The sequence below is a fragment of the Myxocyprinus asiaticus genome, chromosome 33 (assembly GCF_019703515.2).
Source record: "Myxocyprinus asiaticus isolate MX2 ecotype Aquarium Trade chromosome 33, UBuf_Myxa_2, whole genome shotgun sequence".
Classification (NCBI taxonomy): domain Eukaryota; kingdom Metazoa; phylum Chordata; class Actinopteri; order Cypriniformes; family Catostomidae; genus Myxocyprinus; species Myxocyprinus asiaticus.
The window spans coordinates 34,569,430-34,590,677 of NC_059376.1; the positions used below are offsets into that span (position 1 = coordinate 34,569,430).

Here is a 21,248-nt window from a genome sequence, read left to right on the forward strand (position 1 = left end):
ATATACATTTGTATTTATAGTGAATAAGGAGTTCCATTTTCTGTTTCTCACCCAAAACCCAAAATCATATTGCTTCAGAAGACATGGATTAAACCATGTGAGTTGTATGGATTACCTTTATGTCCTTTTTGGAGCTTGAAAGTTTTGGACCCTACTGACTTTCACTGTATAGATATAAATACATCACACATCAATTAAAATATCTTTGTTTGTGTTCTGCAGAAGAAATAGTCAAATGGGTTTGAGACAGCATAAGGGTGAGAAAAAGATGAGAGAATTATCATTTTAGTGGGAACTATTAATTTAAAACAACAGAAGTCAATGGAAAGTTCACATGATGGAAAAACAAATGTCAAGTCTTATTTTTAAGCCCTCACAAATATAGTGAAACATGTCAAAACTTGCCTGTAATGATATTTTATGAAGTCCTCACTATTTGAAAGGTTCATAAATCTGCTTAAATCGTGTTGTTTTGCTTTAACTGCTGATAATAGCACATTTTTGTGAGGGTTAGGTTTTAGAGAATAGCAAATATCATCACCTCCCTATAAAAAGCATTGCGTCTATGAGATGTTCTTACTAATATACTGAAACGAATATTACTATTTAGAGTGTGAGATGTTTTATATTGAGCAGGGTTTGATTATGATTAGTAGCTGTAAGTAAAGTAAAGGTCTGTAAGGGATAAAGGTCACAACTGATAGAACTGATAGAATTGAAGGCCTCCAAAACTGATATCTATAATTTATTTTTTTATTTCCCTGAAGATCACTTGAGCAAAATAGTGACCAACCCAGTTTTTTTTTTCCTTGATTCTGAAAGTACAGTATTATCCCCATTCATTTTCTCCATAGAGATTTAAAAAAAGTTCTAAACATGAACTAAACTAATTAGCTTTGTGATAAATCACCACTTTGCAAACTTGGATTCAACGCAAAAATGTTTTTTGATGAAAATCAAAAAGAAAAATGTATACATATTAAGTATAAAAACAATATATTGCATTTACGTTTATAACAAAATATTGCACATATATACAAATACAGTATATACGTAGTTTGAAAGTACGGAGAGGCTGACATAATTACATCAATCACAATGCTTCAGAGGAGGTTGCTGCTGAACTTTTGCCGTTATTACTATTTCCAGCGACTTCTCTGATTGGTGGATCTTGTTTCAGGATTGTAGGTAGTGTATTTCTTCACCAGAAAACCTAAATTGTGGCTTCTAGAGATGCATGTATCAATGCTTAATCTCAACTCATGGTAGGTCTGTCATGAAAGGTTTAAACATCACTAAAACTAAATTTCTCAATGGAGAAAATTAATACGATTTTTACTTCCTGAATCCCACTGTTGTGCTCTCCTTTAACCTATACCTAAAATAAACACAAAACAGGCATTCACCATGTTTTAAATGCATTGTCTGTATCAACCACTAGGGGGAGATAATGAGCTTGGGTAAGGTTGGAAGGAAGCAGGTGTAAGGTGCTACCATGAAATGCACCTATTAGCTGTCTCCATCTATCAGCTCACTCTCTAAACAAACATTACTCACCACACATGAGAAATTACAGTGGCCTCCCGATAGAGGTATGAAGAGGCAAGATGACTGATGACACACACACACACACACACACAAACAAAATCTTTCACCAGCCCGTTGTGTTGGCACACTCCCCCCTACAGTGCAAGACTGTCCCAGAGTAACAACAGGTAGGTCAGACACATTAATTAAAGACTAATTTGTGATGTCTGCTTAAACAGCTCTTCAGCTATTTTCAAAATCATATTTAAGAAGACCAAAATGGGGTTAATGCTATTCCTTCGTCAGACCTGTCCCAGAACAGAGCTTTTCACAGGTATGCCGAGGGTTTCCAAACACATTGTTACCTTTGATATTTAAATGTGGTGTGAACATGCATGTGAGTGATTCCACAGCAAAGGAGGGATCTGACATTCATCTGGCCTGCTGTATTCTCAACACTTTTATGTTTCAGAGCATGGAGTGATGCTCCTAAAAGCTCCCACCCCCACAATTTCCCCACATTTGCCTTGTATTGCGATGTAAGCTACTAACCACCAAAGAGTCCTTCTACACAACTGGTTTTGTTTCAAGACCCATATATTACATTGGAAATCAAGTTGTGACCCAACACACTTCCTTAAAGGTGCGATATGTAATATATTTTCTGTACTAAAGCATAAAATGATCATAATATGTTATAATTTTTTAGGATTTTGGAAACATGCTAAGTTGAAATACTGGTTTCTCTGAAAACAATGCTACAGCCAGTATATTCTATTTTGAAATGTTTGTTCCGCGCCGGAATTTCTGTTTGTGTTTTGGCCTGTGTGATCACGCCCACTGCCTATTTCCCAATAGTATTTCGACACCCCGGGTTGCTAGATTTGAAACAAGTTAACGGGCAAACACAGCGCACTGCAGCCATGGAAGCCAGCAATACATTTAGCTAACACTAACAGAGTTATAAAAGATCCACATGAGCTGGTTTATAATTTGCAAACAATAAAAATATTGCAAACGTATACATTAGCTGATCAACTTACAGTGTAAGGCTCATAGCTTGCCATTGTCAGTGTGCTCGTTCCTGTTGCGTGTGCGAGCTTGGAGTCTGGGGAGGAGGGGGCGGAGGAGACAGCTCTCTCCAATATTTTGAATTTGGACTGCTCATTTTAAACACTTTATGTCAATGTTACATAGTGCTCCTTTAATTGTTTATATTACAAAAGTAAACAAAAATGTCCTTAAACTCTATTTCAACTCTAAACTGAACTTTATATAAAGTACTATGAACTGCATATTGAACCAACAGGCAAAATTATTAAAATGAAAAAGGACAATTTACATTTTATTGCTTAAACAACAGCAAGAGTTTGATTTACCAGCCTAATACACAAAACAAATGCTGGGTCAAATTCTGTATTACTATAAAGCCATACTACAGAGTGAAAAATGTATCTGCATCAAAATACCATAGAGTGTGACTGGATTGGTCTTTGTCGTCAACAACAAAAGATATGGGAAGTGTTTTCTCCCTCCCCCCCTTCTCCCCTTTTCTCCCCAATTTGGAATGCCCAATTCCCAATGCGCTCTAAGTCCTCATGGTGGCGTAGTGACTCACCTCAATCCGGATTGCGGAGGACGAATCTCAGTTGCCTCCGTGTCTGAGACCGTCAATCCACGCATCTTATCACGTGGCTTGTTGAGCGTGTTACTGCGGAAACATAGCGCGTGTGGAGGCTTCATGCTATTCTCCGTGGCATCCACACACAAATCACCACGTGCCCCACAGAGAGCGAGAAACACATTATAGTGACCACGAGGAGGTTACAACATGTGACTCTACCCTCCCTAGCAACTGGGCCAATTTGGTTGCTTAGGAGACCTGGCTGGAGTCACTCAGCACCCCCTAGATTCGAACTCGCGACTCCAGGGGTGGTAGTCAGCGTCTTTACTCGCTGAGCTACTCAGGCCCCCTCTCCTCCCTTTTACACGTTGATAAGAATATTTATTTTGCTAACTTAACTATGCATTATTATATGGTTAGTTGTGTTTTATTATTTGCATGAAGCATTGTTTTTCTTACTGTTCTAAACCACTGTAGTTAATTACCCATTTCAGTTATGGATATGACATACTTTTTATGACAGCAAGTAGGAATCTTTTTGTACAGTTGTAATTGCTACTTTGAATTCACTTGTCTGTAAGTGACTTAAACCGAACAGACTAAAGGAAGTACAGTATGTGGGAGTCTAATTCTGAATCTGGCTCTTGATATTGAACATTATTTTCTAAGGCTTCATATAATCATATTGAAGTCTGAAGCTTAAAATGCCCTTAAGATTTCATGAGGTTTGATATGAGCAATTCAGCTTAGACAATGGCCTCGCTTTGTATGAATCTTTGATCCAAATCAAAGATTCTAATATCTTAAGATTTTAGATCACAAATTAATAGAGAATGAGATGTCTGAATAGTTATCACTAAGACAGCATGGACATTGCACTTGAAACTGGAAAGCACTTTTTTGATCTGGCCAGCTCTAATCTGATTGGCTGGCTTTACGTAAGAAAGAAAGCAAGAAAAAAGAATGAAAGAGAAAGAGAAAGTGAAAGTGAAAGAAAGAAAGATCTAATATCTAAACTGACAAACTTTTAAATTTAAAATGAAGCACTTCCATCCAACAAACTGGTTAGGGTTAGGTAATGGTCTCATAGAGACAGAAGGAGAGAGACTGAAATTAAAGGGCTGTTATTTTAGGGCTGTGAATCGATAAAAAATTTAAACGAATTAATCACACAGTTTTCTGTGATTAATCGTGATTAATCACAATTAAATTATGGTACGATACATTACAACAAACATAAAAAAATCATCATAAATATTTTTACTTTATACTTTGTCTCAAATAACTTGCAAGAAATTGGTTAGTCATTATTTAGTTAATTTATTTAAATATGTACATGTTAAAATGCCATAAAATCAGTTGACATGTTGCAATTACAATTTGGGCAAAATCTCCTGGTGTTTTCCAGTGTACTTTTTTTTAATAATAGGATCAAATGGGCAGATTCAATTAATATCAAACTATATTTGCAAGAGAAACTTAAGTGTACATTGCCAATGTATTATTAGACAATACAGATATAAAACATACTGAATGCTGAAGTTTAATTTGCTTAAGTTTATAATCTCAAAACTATTTTCTCTGGCTGCCGTTCAGTCTCTTCAAGTATATCTGGCTGCAGCTTGCTGAATAGCCAGTTCTTTCTCAGTCTGTATCACACACACACTGGGTCTCACTCTGGCGGTTTTGTTTTTGAAACTGCTTCAGATGACAGTAAGTGAACATTTTTGGGTGATGCAAAGCTTTATTTATTTATTTTCAGAGGAATGCCAAGACTTTAATTCATCTATGAAAATGGAGATACTCCCCTTAATGTCCCAATTTGTGGGCTATCTTCCAAGTCTTGTGAAACCATATGATTGCTTTATGTGAAAAATAAATTTAAGTAGTAATTCACTGAAAATCTTCCCCTCTGCTGAAATTCTCCCCAAAACACCTCATACATGAAAGCAAAAAGAAAAAAAAATCTCAAAATGTACACACTAACAGATTGAATACAGACAATCAACAAACTGTGTATTTGTAAAAATGAAAGAAATATCAATTTTCTCTGAGGCTAAGAAAAGCCGCCTCCATCTCCTGCCCAACAGGAGTTGTTTGTTGAAGGGGTTTAGGCACTGAAAACAGGAGAAATTGCTAGTGTAATGGGTATCTATACAGAAGGTCAGCATATATGCTCACCCTGGTTTCTCCTAGAGCCACATACTGAAACAACTTATTGATACTTTTCAAACAAGCCAGCAAACTAGTTCTGGACACCTTATGACTCCAAATAAATTGCATTTTTAGAAGTAGATGTGGCTAACACTGAAGCCTACCTGCAAAGTGAAAGGTGTTAACTTTTAGCAAACTATACTGAAGGATAGATGGTGGAATAGTTCACCCAAAAATTTTCTCTCATCCTTTACTCATCCTCATACCATCCTAGATGTGTATGATAATTGTGGGTGAGAAACAGATAAATATTTAAGTTCTTTTTTAATATCACTCTCAAATTTCACTTTCAGATTCTTCTTCTTTTATTTCTGACGATTCACATTCTTTGGCAGGGAGGAGTATTTATAGTAAAAAGGACTTAAATATTAATCTGTTTCTCACCAAAACCTGTCCTATCACTTCTGAAGATATAGATTTAACCACTGGAGTCTTATGGATTACTTTTATGCTGCCCTTATGTGCATTTTGGAGCTTCAAAATTTTGGTACCCATTCACTTGCATTAGGCCCTTTCCCACTGCAGGGTCTAAAGCCCGTTTTAGGTACTTTACCCCAGGACTACTACTTTTCGTCATTTACGCACCAGAAGAACTACAGTATAGTTCCTCGTAGCTGTTTTAAGAGACATTTTTAGCTCATAATCTGGGGTAGGTACTTTTGGGGGCATAGAGGGACTGTGGGAGGTGCTGTAGCACGTGACTGGTCAAAAACCTATGAAGCACATAGCACTGAGGTACTCGAGGAGTCAGCAGCCGCCATTTGTAAGCAAATTTATAACTGCTGCTTGCCTGCTACTCAGAGGATTGTGTTAATTTTACAGTTCCCTTAACAGAAATAGCATAAAACCAACAAAGTATCCAAAGAGGATCACCCATTTTACATGTGTGTGTGTGTGCGTGTGCGTGCATGCATGTGTGTGTGCGTGCATGCATGCGTGTGTGGGCGGGTTTGGGTTTGGGTGGTCTACGAGGAAATTTTTTTAGGTTACAAACTGGTAATTACAAGGGTATTATGCTATAAATGTGATTTATGTGGACATTTCTAGTGTCCCCATAATTCAAATCACTTAAAAAACATATTAAACTATGTTTTTTTTATTTAAAAATGCAGAAAGTTTTTTGTGAGGGTTAGGGGTAGGGTTAGGGTTATGGGATAGAATCTATAGTTTGTACAGTATAAACATCATTATGTCAATGGAGATTCCTTATAAGGATAGCCGCACCAACGTGTGTGTGTGTGTGTGTGTGTGTGTGTGTGTGTGTGACTTCATCGGGAGACACGCTTTGAGTTTTCATCACATCTGTACTGTTTGCACTGTAACTGTACAGAAAATAAAGTGATTTCTGGATAATTACATCAAATTTTTAATGGGGGTTACTATTGTAAGTGTGAATGCAAGACAGGAAAATTCTCCTCGGGTGTTCCGTTCCTCTTAAGAGTTCTTATCTAAAAAGTTACTAAGGGAAAAGTACCGGGACTGTAAGTGAGAAAGGGGCTATTCTTTTAATATTTGAAAGGGACATCATAACAAATGCTGCATACAATTTTTCAAACTTTATGAAGTTGTTTATATATGAAAAAACAACTCCCATTGGAATTCTTCAAAATATTATGCATATGCCCAAATCAAATCAGGAAATCACATTTTCTGACAGAAATGCTCAGACATATACCTCTATTTATTTCACTTTTCAAGACTGCAAACAGATCGAGGCTATGGATACCGAACCCATTCAAACATGTACTTTATGAAAGTAATGCATCAACATGACACAGTCCGGTCCCTCCCTATCCACCTCAAACAAATATGAATTCAAGCATAATCGCTTGGTGCATTAAGCTACATTTATGAACACGTTGACAAATAAGTTTGTGCTCCTGCATCTAGAAACGCAGTTCTTCATTTCTGCCCCTCCTCCTTTTGTGACTGACAGACGCATCAGATCAGGCTGATGAATAGGCCTTTTCAACATGTCAACATAAATTATTCAGCTTTGACAAACAAGTCTGACATTTAAACTCTGCTGGTTGTTGAGGGAGGAACATTTATCATCTAAATAAAACTATTTGAGGAGAAAACATTTTCAAATGTCTTAAATGTCGCATGAAGACAAAAATACACATAGCATCTCAATATAAACCTTCAGACCTCTTTAAAGGTGCATTCAGTAGTTTGGAGACAATTAAAAAAGTTTTACACATTAACGAATGAATTGTGTTTTTGTGAAGTTTGAGCTGAATGGTGTACACTCACATGAGATGAAGACTGTACTCATAATAGTTTTCTATAAAAAGTGTTTTATTCTACATGATGCGGGCCACCCCCTTCAATGTGTTTCACCATGTTGAAATCACATGACCCGCAGGGTTTCACTAAACGTCGAAGAAGAGAAACCTTGTGCTCATTGGCTGCCGCCTGTGTAGATACTCTATGCTTAGAACATTGTTGTTTGGTGACGCGAAGAACGAAAAGAATCAGAATGAGCTTTATTGCCAAGTTTGCTTACACACACAAGGAATTTGCCATGGTGACAGAACACAATGGAACATACCAAATTATCATGCTGTAGCTGTACTGCCAAAGGAGCAAAAAAAGGTCTGAAGCAACTTGCTTCAAGAAAGAAGATAGAAAGACCAGTAAAAGCAAAAAACTAGAGTAAACATCGGTAACGATAAGGCATCTACGTCTTCTCTTTACTGTTGTACATGAAACTTGTGTTGAGCGGGTAGAATTCAATGAAGCTGTCAGCTGAGGACATGTGAGGCATCTATTTCTCAAACTAGAGACTCTGATGTACTTATCCTCTTGTTTAGTTGTACATCTGGCCTTCCACATCTCTTTCTGTCCTTGTTAGAGCCAGTTGTCCTTTGTCTTTGAAGACTGTAGTGTACACCTTTGTATGATATCTTCAGTTTTTTGGCAATTTCAAGCATTGTATAGCCTTCATTCCTCAAAACAATGATTGACTGACGAGTAGTTAAATAATTAATAATAATAAAAAAAAAATATATATATTTTTATTTTGACATTTTCAAAAGAAAGAAAATTAAATGGTTTGGAATGGCATAGGTGATTGTAAGATATGTTCATGAAAATTTAATTATTTTATCAATTTCTGTGCAGTTAACAATTGCAAATGTTTTTTGTTTTTTTTATATGAGCAGGACATTAATTTTGTGCATAGTCTCATATACTGTATACTGTCAATATTTTCCGTTATGATTGGTTGCTGTTCATTTCCAGTGGTGCTGAAATGTGTGCGTTCGATTGAATTTGAGGTATCTTTACTCCCTTTTTTCTTCATGTTTGCTGAAAAATGTGATGCGCTTTTTAATCTTAATTTTAAAAACGATTCTGATCTAAGTAATCTTTTTTCACAGGTATTTCAGTCTGAATCCTTCCCTTACCTGTTAGTACACCTTAAACATAAAACTTCACTTGATTAAGTACATTATCCTTTACTGTAGTCAGTATCGGAACCTGGATCCTCTCGATTGTTCAGCTGCAAGAACATAAATCACTGCCTATGGACATGAGAGCGAGTAAACAATGACAGAATTATAATGTCTGGGGTGAACTATTCCTTTAAAATCATTCTGGCACTGCTTATGGTGGATAGTTTGAATGCCTGAGACATAAAATTGCACCTAGCATACAGATGTTATGTTCAGGCTGCACAATTCTCTCGGTCAGAGCACAGAATGATGGTGACAGATGGAGACAGTGGTGCGCCATATGTCATTCCATTAGACGCGCCACAACCACTTGTCCATGGCAAAGAGGAACACCTATGTTTTCCACTTTGAAGAACAGCCCCAGCTCATTTTGGACGATTACATCAGCCAGGGGCAATATAGAGTAGTATAGTATATAGTGTGTGTATGTTTTATGAATGTTTGTAAGTGTCTCTGTATTTCATGAAGGTCAGTGTAGGTGTGTTTATCATGAATGTCTTAAGCATTTCTTGAATGATTGTGTGTATCTGTGTGTGTGTTTCATGAATGTATGTTTGCCTGTGTGTGTGAATCAGTGCAGCTATGTGTCATGAATGCATATGCATGAAACTATATGTCTATATTTCATGCATATCTAAATATAGGCCTGTCTGTCATTTGGAGCCTCTCTTCTACACTCAAAACAGCTCCTGCCCACTCTGTTTAGTAGCAGGTCTTATTATCATAAAGTGTGTCTCCCTTCCAGTGCTGTTCTCAGCATTTCCTGTCTTAAAAAGATTTCATTTCAACCACACTGGTTTATTTCTCCAACAAAACAAAAAGTTTTAAATCTTAATCAATACATTTTCCTCCAAACTGAAAATTTGTGTTTTTAATGTTTTTGTTTGTTTGTTTTTTATAATAGGCCACTCGTAGCTTAAAGGTGATGTGTGTGATTTATGTGCCACTAGCATCAGCGAATGGAAATGCAAAAATAAAGAGTTTTTCAAACAGGTTTCCCAAACACTTCACCCATCTGCCATTGGTTGAGACAATGTTGCTGAGAGCAATGTTTTGAAAGCGCCAGTGTTTGAGTGGATTGGTGTTTTACAAAAAATTGCACACTTCACCTTTAAATATTTGTTGTTCCATTAGAATAGCCTAAAAGACCACCTTAAACATTATAAAAATAATTTAAAAAAGATACGTTTGAATGGTGCCATTATCGTGCTGATTCATGTTTTCCTGGGATTTAGCATATTATTGAGCAAAGTGTATTCAAAGCTGCCCATGTTTAACAGAAGAAGGGTCAAAGGTCAGTATCAGTGAAAGGTTTAATTAGGTCTTGAAAAGAGGAAACAGAGACGGGTGGCTCAAGCATCTGCTCCAGCCACATTTCGAGAGTTTCCCCCGTGATTTTGGTGCAATCAACAGCAACGTTTCCATGCTGATGCCGATGACCTACCACTCTAAATACAGTAAAGTCAACTGTGAGATGAAAACATTATGTCAATCTAGACTTCACCAGTGCTATTGTCTACAGTCATCCACAGAATTATCTTGATGGTGCTTAATCACGCAACCCGGGCAAGAATCAACAAACCATTAGGCATGTGTACAGACATCTGTGATAATAGCCTCGTGCAATACATATTGCAAAGTGCAACTGTCACTGCATGTGTGTGAAATGACACATGAGGTTGTGCGCTTGTGACAATGACCATTTTTTTACCCCGGTCTGGCTTTGTCTTTTTCCTGTCTGCTATTTAATAACTGAACAGAGAATCCCACACAGTCACACTGTACACAAACACACACACACCGCAGTCACGCAACACACCCTCATGTAAGCAGGTTTTAGTCCAGTTATATGTCTGTCTAAAAAAATTTGTACTGAATGTAAGACAGAAAACTGTATGACTAAGATTGCAGATTAAACTGTTATGTGGTTCCCATTTCTTATATCAGCTGCTTCGCATTAGTGTGTGGTGAAAATGAAAGCACATAAATCCAGCTAGTGCTCTGTATTTTATAACACATTCACACACTGCACTTATAACAGATGGAAAAAGGGGCCATTTTCTAAACCACTGAAAAATGTGAACTCCTCCACATCTTAATGTTAAGAGCTGAGGCTATTGAAAAGAACAAAATTAAAGTGTGGCCTTAATATGAGGCAGGAGAGAAAAAGAGTTTCTCTTATGTATGTTCTTTTGTGAGCCTTAGGTAACCTTAGAAATACTATCACGACAAGCTTTTTCAGTAGATAGTGAAGACACAATTCAGAATGATACACCATTAACTCACATATAAAAAAGATTATGTAGCATACAGTATATTTATCATGCAAGGTAACCTGAAAAAAAAAAAAAAAAAAAATCCAGAAAGAATTGAATTAACATTTTTGCCTCAGGACCATTTGCCAGACTCATTCACTGATTTCCCTTTTTACATTTCTACTAAAACAATTCAAAAGTACGGACACCATCTCATTTTTAATTACTACCCTTTTCCACATTTATAAAAATGAAGTCATCTGAACTGTGAAATAACACAAATACTGTAGAAGTATGAGAATTATGTAGTGACCAAACAAATGTTAAACAAATCAAAATATTTAATCGTCTAATAGTCACCAGAGTTGGGTAGAGTAGCCAAAAACTGTACTCAAGTAAAATTACAAGGTCTTATAAAAATGAATTACTCAAGTAGAAGTAAAAGTACTAAAGTTAATAGTTACTTGCATAAGAGTAAAAAAGCACTGAATTAAAAGATTACTCCCGATCGGATCGGATTATTATTATTAACACCTTGCGTGCATGAATCATGTGCCTATATGATACTTTATACCCTATGTTAGAGTGATAGTTTAAAAATGAAAATTATGATTATATATAATTTATTCACCTGTCACAGTCTGTCTCCCTCATTCTTCTTCAAGGACTCTTATTTTGAAGTTTTCCCCCCGGACTCCATTTCCCAGGATTCACTGACCTGATCACTTCTATCAGTTCTTCATCATCTGCACCTGACTTCTATTCCCTTATTAGTTTCTCAGTGTATAAATACCCTCTAGTTTTAAGTCTTGGTCAGTCCATGAAGTGTCACGTTTCTGTATTGTTAGCCTTATAGTTTGATTTCCACTCCAGTGTTGATTTCCACTCCAGCAATTGTTCCACTCCAACATTTATAATTAAAAGGAATCTACTCCTGCGTCTCCTCTTCCTCTCCAAGACACCATTACAGAAGGACTGACCAACAACAAAGAATACGGACCTAACAAAAATACAGATAATCTTACCTGCTCTTCCAGACGTCATCATCTACTCCAGTGATCCCTCTAATCCTTCTCTTCCACTCGTCTAGATCCTCACGAGCATCGAGCCCAACCAAATGGATCTACCACCTGCAGTAGCAATCCTCCTCCTAGAACAAGGAGACTGCCCAATTGAGGATCGCGTACATGAGTTTCTCCATCTCGTTAATTTGGTGCACTATGAAGACGACGCTCTGGTGAGTTTCTTCAGGGCTGGCCTGAGTAGTGCAATGAAGGATCTGATGCCTCCGTCGGGACCTCACTGGATGATCTCTGACTACGTGGAGGTGGCTCTGCAGCTTTGCGGCTCATCATTCACTGTGGGTTTGGAGGATGAGGACTTGGAATCTCCTCCCACAGTGAACATCCTTCAACCTTCCACGGCCCCCGTCTCTGCGCATTTCACGCCCCCTATCTCCAAGGTAGCTCCTCTCCATTTGATTTTCCAAAATTATTTTTTGGGGGGGGCTCATCCTCTTCAGTTTCCAGTGGTCGATGCCCTACCGCAGTCAACGGTAGCGACCATGATTAACGAGCCCATGCCTGCCATGGTTACCGTCCCAGTGCCTGTAGCCTCGACCGTCCCAGTGCCTGTAGCCTCGACCGTCCCAGTAACCACACTCCATGCTGGCCGAAAGAGAAGGAAAAGGACTCTTCCCCAGTCTCTGCCCGTGCCCACGACCGCGGAGGTCGTTCCCCAGTCTCTGCCCGTGCCCACGACCGCGGAGGTCGTTCCCCAGTCTCTGCCCGTGCCCACGACCGCGGAGGTCGTTCCCCAGTCTCGGCCTGTACTCTATTCCACGGCTCAGTCTCAGCCTGTACGGGGGTGCCCACTTCCCCAGAGTCTCCTCCTACAGCGGTTCTGCCTCCTGACCCAGTCCTTGCTCTGTGGCAGCCTCCTAGGCCTCCTGACCCATTCCTAGCACTGTGGCCACCTCCTGACCCAGACCCTGCCCTGTGGCCGCCCCCCAGGCCTCCGGATCCATTCCCAGCTCTGAAGCTACCCCCTAGGCCTCCTGATCATCATCTTTGTATCCTTCATCTTCTGCGTCACCCTGCCCTCATCCGTTTTTGTGCACCAGGAGTCACCCTTTAAAAGGGGGGAGGAAGTGGGGAGGGGTAAATGTCACAGTCTGTCTCCCTCATTCTTCAAGGACTCTTATTTTGAAGTTTTCCCCAAACTCCATTTCCCAGGATTCACTGCCCTAATCACTTCTATCGGTTCTTCATCATCTGCACCTGACTTCTATTCCCTCAGTTTCTCAGTGTATAAATACCCTGAAGTTTTGTTAAGTCTTGGTCAGTCCATGAAGTGCTACGTTGTGAAGTGTCATGTTTTTGTACTGTTAACCTTATAGATTTTTTTCCACTCCATTTATAATTAAAAGGAATCTACTCCTGCGTCTCCTATGTTCCTCTCCAACACACCACGTTACATCACTCTCTTGTTCTAAACCTGTATGACTTGAACAAAATTAAGGAGATATTAGACGGAATTTTAGCTAAAGTCACATTTCACTTCCATTTGCTTGTCATTTTTGAAAGTGAATGAGGATGTCAGTCCCTAACACCTTGTTTTTGGTTCCAGAGAAGACAAAGACACAAAGGTTTGAAACAACAAGAGTGAGTCTAAATGATGACAGAATATGAATTTATGGGTGAACTCTCACTTAAAGTATCCTTGACAGATCGGGTCTGAAAATTAGAAGAAAATTTTGGAAATGTTCCAAGCTATTATTACAGAAATAAATTAAACAATGTCTCACAGCCTCAATTATATTATCATGTATTATATTGTATTATACAGAATCATGCTGAAACTGACCATTACCACAGCAAACAACCCAGCGTTATAATCATCACCACAACTTAACGCAACGTGTTTTCTTAACTTAAATCCGTAATTCTGTATGTATATATATATATATATATATATACACACACACCGATCAGCCACAACATTAAAACCTCGTGATGGCAAAACAGTGCCAACCCACATCTCAGAATAGCATTCTGTGATGTTTTTCTTCTCACCACGTACAGAGCGGTTATCTGAGTTACCGTAGACTTTGTCAGTTTGAACCAGTCTGGCCACTTCTGTTAACCTCTCTCATCAACAAGGCGTTTCCGTCCACAAAACTGCCACTCACTGGATGTTTTTTGTTTTTGGCACCATTCGGAGTAAATTCTAGGAGATCAGCAGTTACAGAAATACTCAAACTAGCCCGTCTGTCACCAACAATCATCCATGCGATTATTTAATCAGCCAATAGTGTGGCAGCAGTGCAGTGCATAAAATCAGGCAGATACAGGTCAGGAGCTTCAGTTAATGTTAACATCAACCATCAGAATGGGGAAAAAATGTGATCTTAGTGATTTGGACCGTGGCGTGATTGTTGGTGCCAGATGGGCTGGTCTGAGTATGCTTTAGTAATGGCACTATAAAAGTCACTTATTTTAATTTTGCAAACTACAAGCCTTTATAATATCATGTTTATTTTTCTTACGCAAGGGGATCATATCTGGGGGTCCTTGGCATCAAGAAGTTAAGTCAAATTTATTTGTATAGCACTTTTCACAACAGATGTTGTTTCAAAACAGCTGTACATCAAATTACGCTATAACAGAAAAACCTCACTCACTGATGCTTTGATCATAAGCAGCTTACAGTATAAGGGAGACCAGGGCTAGTTGTCACAATTTTTCCTCCAGTGAATCTTTCTCATGGTTTTATAGGCAGATACCTAAGAGTGTTAACTACATGTTAACACTTGTTGGGGCATGTTGTCACATTATATGGGTTAAGTTGTATCTGTATCTATGTCAAAACTGGGGTTCGATTTTTTTAATCAATATTTAGGATAGAGGTTAGACTGTGACAGTTAGACCATTTGGTCTCAATGAGCTGTTATAAGTAAATGGAGAGAAGTGTTAAAACAGAATGCAGAAACTTATTAATCGTTGTCCCATCAGGCTAACAAATTTATTTGTCAAAGAGATTTGATTAATACATCTATTATTCTCTTAAATATTTTCAAGGCCACACACAACACACACACGTTTACAAGGCTATCTAAATGAGGACATATTATACTGTAGACATCTATTATTTTTATATAGATTATACTACAGCTATATAAAGTATAGCTCAAGTAAACCCATCCCCCCCACACACACACAGTACATTAAAATGTCAATCATTCACACACATCAAACACTGGACTGTGTCTCTATATTACATTTAAAATCATCTGATGCCCTTTACTCAATCATTCAGACTAATACAATGCACAATCCCATCACTGTTGAAACATATTTGGGTAAAGAAAGGAACAGAGAACAAATCAGTAGCTGAGACATGCTGCCCAGCTCAGCTAGATCTTGGCTAGTGTGTGTGTGTGTGTGCCTCAGGGCCGCTGGTTCATTATACCTCCACCCCGTCATACTGTGTTTAAAGCCAACTGAGAGATTATAATTTTAGTAGTGCAATGCTCCAGCACTGCAGGACAAATTAGCAGGCCACTGCCACAACATACAGACAGCTCTGCCCAGAGGGAGATTATGCAATAGTTCAGCAATAGTCCATTAATGAACTTAACTATCAAAGATACCATGCAAAAACAATCCAAAGATTTCTACAATAAATAAATTTAAGAATGTTGTCTTGCAACTGCTTATGCATGATCCAGCTCAATGGTTCTCAACTGGTGGGTGATCATTTGTCAGGTTTGTTTTGATAAGGTCACAAACAGCAGGAGAATCAAATGCTAAATGTAAATGTTAAAATGCAACCAGGGTTGGGAGGGTTGCTTTTAAAATGTATTCCACTACAGATTATAGATTACATGCTGTAAAATGTAATTTGTAACGTATTCCATTAGATTACTCAAGGTCAGTAACATATTCTAAATACTTTGGATTACTTCTTCAGCACTGGTAGATTTTTTCACTTGTTTTGACTATAAAAACTCTGCCAGTACAGTGAGACACAATACACAGGTTAAAAATACATTCTCTGAAAAACCTAAATATCTTATGCAGTGTTGTTTCTAAAATTTGATTTATCTTTTAGATATTTTTACAGGAAAACAATACAAAAATGATTATCAAGAATATGATTTTTGCCCTAATATCAAAGGTCTACTAAAAAAAAAAAAGAAATTATGATCCAACGTGAATTTTCTTGATAAAAAAATTTGATCTTGCCTGGTAACATGTGCATGTAAAATGGCTAGAAATAGCATTTTAGCTTAGCGTAAAGCTGACAATTTACACAAGGTTTATTTCTATTTCTTCTGCTCCAAACTTACTTCAAACTTACTTCTCTGTCTGCTCGTATGAATGTAACACATCATAAGAAAGTGTTTCACCACTGTTCAAATGCACTTTGGATCGCATCATTTATATGTATAAATGTTTTCCATCTGAAAGGACTAAATATTAAATGAAACAAATGACAATAAAATGCAAAGTAATCTCTTCAGTAATAAAAATACTTTTTGAATGTAACTGTATTCTAATTACCAATGATTTAAATTGTAACTGTAGTGGAATACAGTTACTTATATTTTGTATTTTAAATACGTAATCCCGTTACATGTATCCCGTTACTCCCCAACCCTGAATGCAACCAACCATAAAACCATCCATTAATAAATAGGCTTGTCAACTTTTAAAGGGAAGAAGAAAACACTTCTCATATCTTGTTGATGACATAGAAAAACAACCCAGACTACCTTAAATGTGCATTCACTTGCAGTAAGTATAAACATGGTTTGTGCCGACCACAATTTGTTTTGTGCAGTGAATTATTTGCTGCATAAAACTATCAAGATTTAGACATTTAGAAACCAAAACTGTTCATTTTTCCTGACTACTGTTCTATTCTGCATAAAAAAGTCTTTTAACTTTTGAATTGAAAATCTTTCTTGATGATGCAGCACACTTATAATTTCTCATTGTTATGACAAGTACTACATAAGGCACCGATAACAAGTAATCTCACAGAAAGTGTTTAAAACTGAGAAAGAGCCGATTCCTTTTTTTTTTCTGGCCACTTTTCTCCTGGTTTAACAACTGTCAAATCCGCACCTGCAAGTCCAATGTCAAATGCAGAGGTCTAACTCTCAAAAAGCCCAAAAAGTCAGCTGTGTCATGTAAAAGCATCACCAAAGGATCATAATGCATGGAATCCCATGTTCCCTTCCCTTCTTGTAACCTGAAATATTCTAGAATCTTATCGCCATGGGAACACATGATCTCTGTTCCACTCTGAAACTAGTGGTAATCTGATTTGGGTTTTTACAAATCGAAGGTGATATCTAGAGAACAGTGCAACTGATATATTACTGATATATATGAACTGCTGAAAATAAATAAACATTAAGGCTAAATTACACAATGTTTTCTCAAATTCACTCAGTGATACTGTATTTGAAAACAACAAAAAAATTGCATTATCTAGAATTAACAGCGCTGTTAGTGCACTGTAAAAAAAAAATGTCATCATGTTTAAACAACATCTTTGTTTTCATTTACAATTGGTTAAAATGTTTACAATGTAATTTTGGAGCTGATTCCAATGTTAATATATTTCTGTTAGCAGGCAGATTTACGAAATTCTCTGGGCTCAATACAAGTTGAGCACAATTTGTGGCATTATGTTGATTACCGCAAAAATACATTTCAAATTGTCCCTCCTTTTCTTTAAAAAAAGCAAAAATCTGGGTTACACTGAAGCACTTATAGAAGTGAATATGGCCAATCCGTAAATGTTAAAATACTCAATGTTTCAAAAATATAGCCATAAGATGTAAACACATTACCATGAATTTAATGTGTTAAAATCACTTACTAACCTTTTCTATTTAAAGTTATATCCAATTTTACAACTTTGTTGCCATGACGACACAATGCCGTAAATCCTAAAACCCTGAAATTACTGTAAAAATAACAATTTAAACAATTTTACAGCTTAAATAATACACAAGTTTTAATAGTAGAATGTATGTGGTTTTATAAAATTATAGGCTTCACATTTCTGCCTTTAAACCCTCCAAAAATTGGCCCCATTCACTTTCATTGTAAGTGTCTCACTGTAACCTCGATTTTTGCTTCTTTTTTTTTTTAAAGAAAAGAAGGGATGGAATTCTTAAAGTTTAAATCATCTTTTGTGTTACAATGTTGTCATAATGTTGCTAGAAACAAACAGGTGACTGAGCTAAACTTGTATTGAACACATAATATTCCTTTAATATAGGACAACTGTGAAGATCTCAAAATGGCTAAATATCAGCCGTTTAATCTGCCTAGGTGCTATATCATTGTATCACCATATATCTGAAATAAGATTATGTATTTTGAGAGGCCCGTTCTGTGAATGGCATCTCCAAAATATTAAACCTTGGATCTCAATAATGGAGTTTTTCCACAGTTTCACCAAAATAAGAAAGTTAGATCTATTTCTGGTAAGAGTAGAAAGACTTTTCACCTCTCAAAGCTGATGGTTGCCCAGCTTAATATGCAGAGACAACTATTATTAAGGCATTGTTGGCTGACTTCACCTAAAGACTGCAACATTGGCTTGACCAATGGAGTGAGTTTGGGGAGGGACTATCTGGTTGTACAACCAATGGAAGATGGGAGAAGTTTCTTTTTGGTGACGCTAGTGCCGCAGACACACTTCAGCTTAATTCTGTTAAATTGTACTATCAATAAGAGCCAGCTAAAAATGTATGTACATCCTATTAAAGTGCATGCTGTGTGTGTGCATGTCCCACTTACTCCCATTCCTTGCGTCGAGCCTGTGGGGTGCTCTGAATCTTGTGTGCCTGGTGTGCTTTAATGATGTCCCGTTGTTCGATGAGTCCCCCCCTGCGGCGTTTAATGATATTTGGGCTGACGTGCATGTTGGGGTCCAGACCCATCGGCCCCTCACATGACCCCCCCAGATCCAGTTTGGATGGCACCAGGCCCATCGGACAGGCATGGGGGATGTAGAGGGTGTCGAAACTGGATGCATGGGACAGGAAGCTGTTTGTCAGGCTCTGGGGCTCCAGGAGGGAGCATGAGTGGGAGCCATCCTCCAGTGTTCCCCGGTGCTTGAGCCAGCTCTCCGGGTCCTGAGGCTGGAGCATGTAGCATCGTGGAGATGGGCTTCCACCACACACACCCTGACTGAAGGACGGGACCGCCAGGGCATTACAGTCAGAGAGGGACTGAGCGCTGACCGAACAGGTGCCCAATTCTAACATTCTCAGGCCAGATTCTCAGCATCGTTCTGTTTACAGTGGAAAAAAAGAGAGGGATGAAGGGTTACAATGGAAAAGACCAATTATTATCTGTCTGTGATGGAATAGAGTTATCCAATTTGTAGTCATGAAACCTGGAGGGGAATTAGCATTTTAAAGCCATGGGTTCCCTCTGGAATTTAATTTACATTTAATCATTTTGCAGACACTTTTGTCCAAAGTGACTTACGGGGCATTTAAGGTATACATTTTATCATTATGTGTGTTTCATTACGTGTCAGTCTGGAGTTCATGCAAATAAAAAGAGGACAAGAATTTGCAACATTTTAAAAACACCTTAATGGTGAAGTGTGTCATTTCTGCGCCACCAAACGGAAATACAAAAATAATGACTAAAAAACATGACAAATTCATGCCATTGGGTGAGCAAATTGTTGCTGTGTCAGGCCTGCTCGGATGTTCAGACAAACAGAGCAATGTCTTGACAGCCACAGAGACACAATTTCAAGGGAAATCAACCTACCAATGCCTTACTCATACTGTAGTTGACTGTCCACATTAAACTGGCATAGGAGAAAATGTTTTAACATAAAAAAAATGAAAATGTATTTAAAACAAAAATACAAATTACCTCAGTTTAAATGTATCAAAATAAAATACCAAATACTGTGTGGAAAAAAAATATCAAAATAAAATACAGTATTTTGTCTCTTGAAAATACACAAAATATATGTAAAATTGGCCATTCAATGGAGTATCACAATTAGGCTGAAATCTGCTCGGAACTCGACATGAAAGATGATGAAAAGCAATGATTTTGCTAAATTATTTCAATAATATTAATTTGTTATACTGTATATGACAGTCAACTAATGACTCTACAACTAATTGTTTTAAGATAATTAATTAATAAATATGTTAGATACCATGCATTAATAAATCATATGTCATTTATAAGTGATGCAGGTTTATTCACCAATGTTTATTCACCGATACAACAGACAAAGAGCCTGAGAAGAGCGAGTATTGATGCTGACTACCACCCCTGGATTAGCGAGTTTGAATCCAGGGTGTGCTGAGTGACTCCAGCCAGGTCTCCTAAGCAACCAAATTGGCTCAGTTGCTATGGAGGGTAGAGTCACATGGGGTAACCTCCTCGTGGTTGCAATTAGTGGTTCTCGCTCTCAATGGGGTGCGTGGTAAATTGTGCGTGGATCGCGGAGAGTAGCATGAGCCTACACATGCTGGGAGTCTCCACGGTGTCATGCACAACGAGCCACGTGATAAAATGCGCGGACTGACTGTCTCAGAAGCGGAGGCAAATGAGACTTGTCCTCCACTACCCGGATTGAGGTTAGTAACCGCACCACCATGAGGACCTAATAAGTAGTGGGAATTTGGCATTCCAAATTGGGAAGAAAAGGGGAGAAAAAAATAAAATAATATAAAAAGTAGGAATATCCCACATTCGAGTTGAATGGAACGCAGCATGACTCCATATTTCCTGCAAGAACGCAGAAAACTCGCTGACCCAATGCTAGATGGAGCCGTTCTCTCTGACATCTGCAGCTCGCGTGCATGAAAGTTGGGGTTGGGGGGCATGCCTGAACTAGTTGACATAGGAAATCAGCAGCCTAATAAAGAGGTTGACTGGCACAAAGTATTTTATGTATTTTGAAAATACACAAATACCAAACTTAGATGTATTTAAATACATGTATCTGAAATACTGCGCATCCCTGATCACCTCTAACCACTGACAGCAACATTAAAGGCTAAAAGCCCATACATTGCCTGATGCTTCAAAGAAAAAATTGCTTTTAGTATTCTTGGACTATCCATAGTCAAATATGTACCCAACATAATCATGTATTCCCCTT

General features: G+C 37.9%; 1 protein-coding gene across 1 annotated transcript in view; it reads right to left on the minus strand.

The window, feature by feature from the left end:
- Positions 1-19,032, minus strand: part of LOC127424478 (voltage-dependent R-type calcium channel subunit alpha-1E-like) — a 171,280-nt gene extending 152,248 nt beyond the window's left edge. The window contains exon 1 of the mRNA XM_051669745.1: positions 18,902-19,032. Coding sequence (XP_051525705.1) covers positions 18,902-19,026 — 125 coding nt within the window. The 5' untranslated portion in view covers positions 19,027-19,032. The remainder of the gene's footprint in view (positions 1-18,901) is intronic.
- Between the last annotated feature and the right edge of the window lie 2,216 nt (positions 19,033-21,248).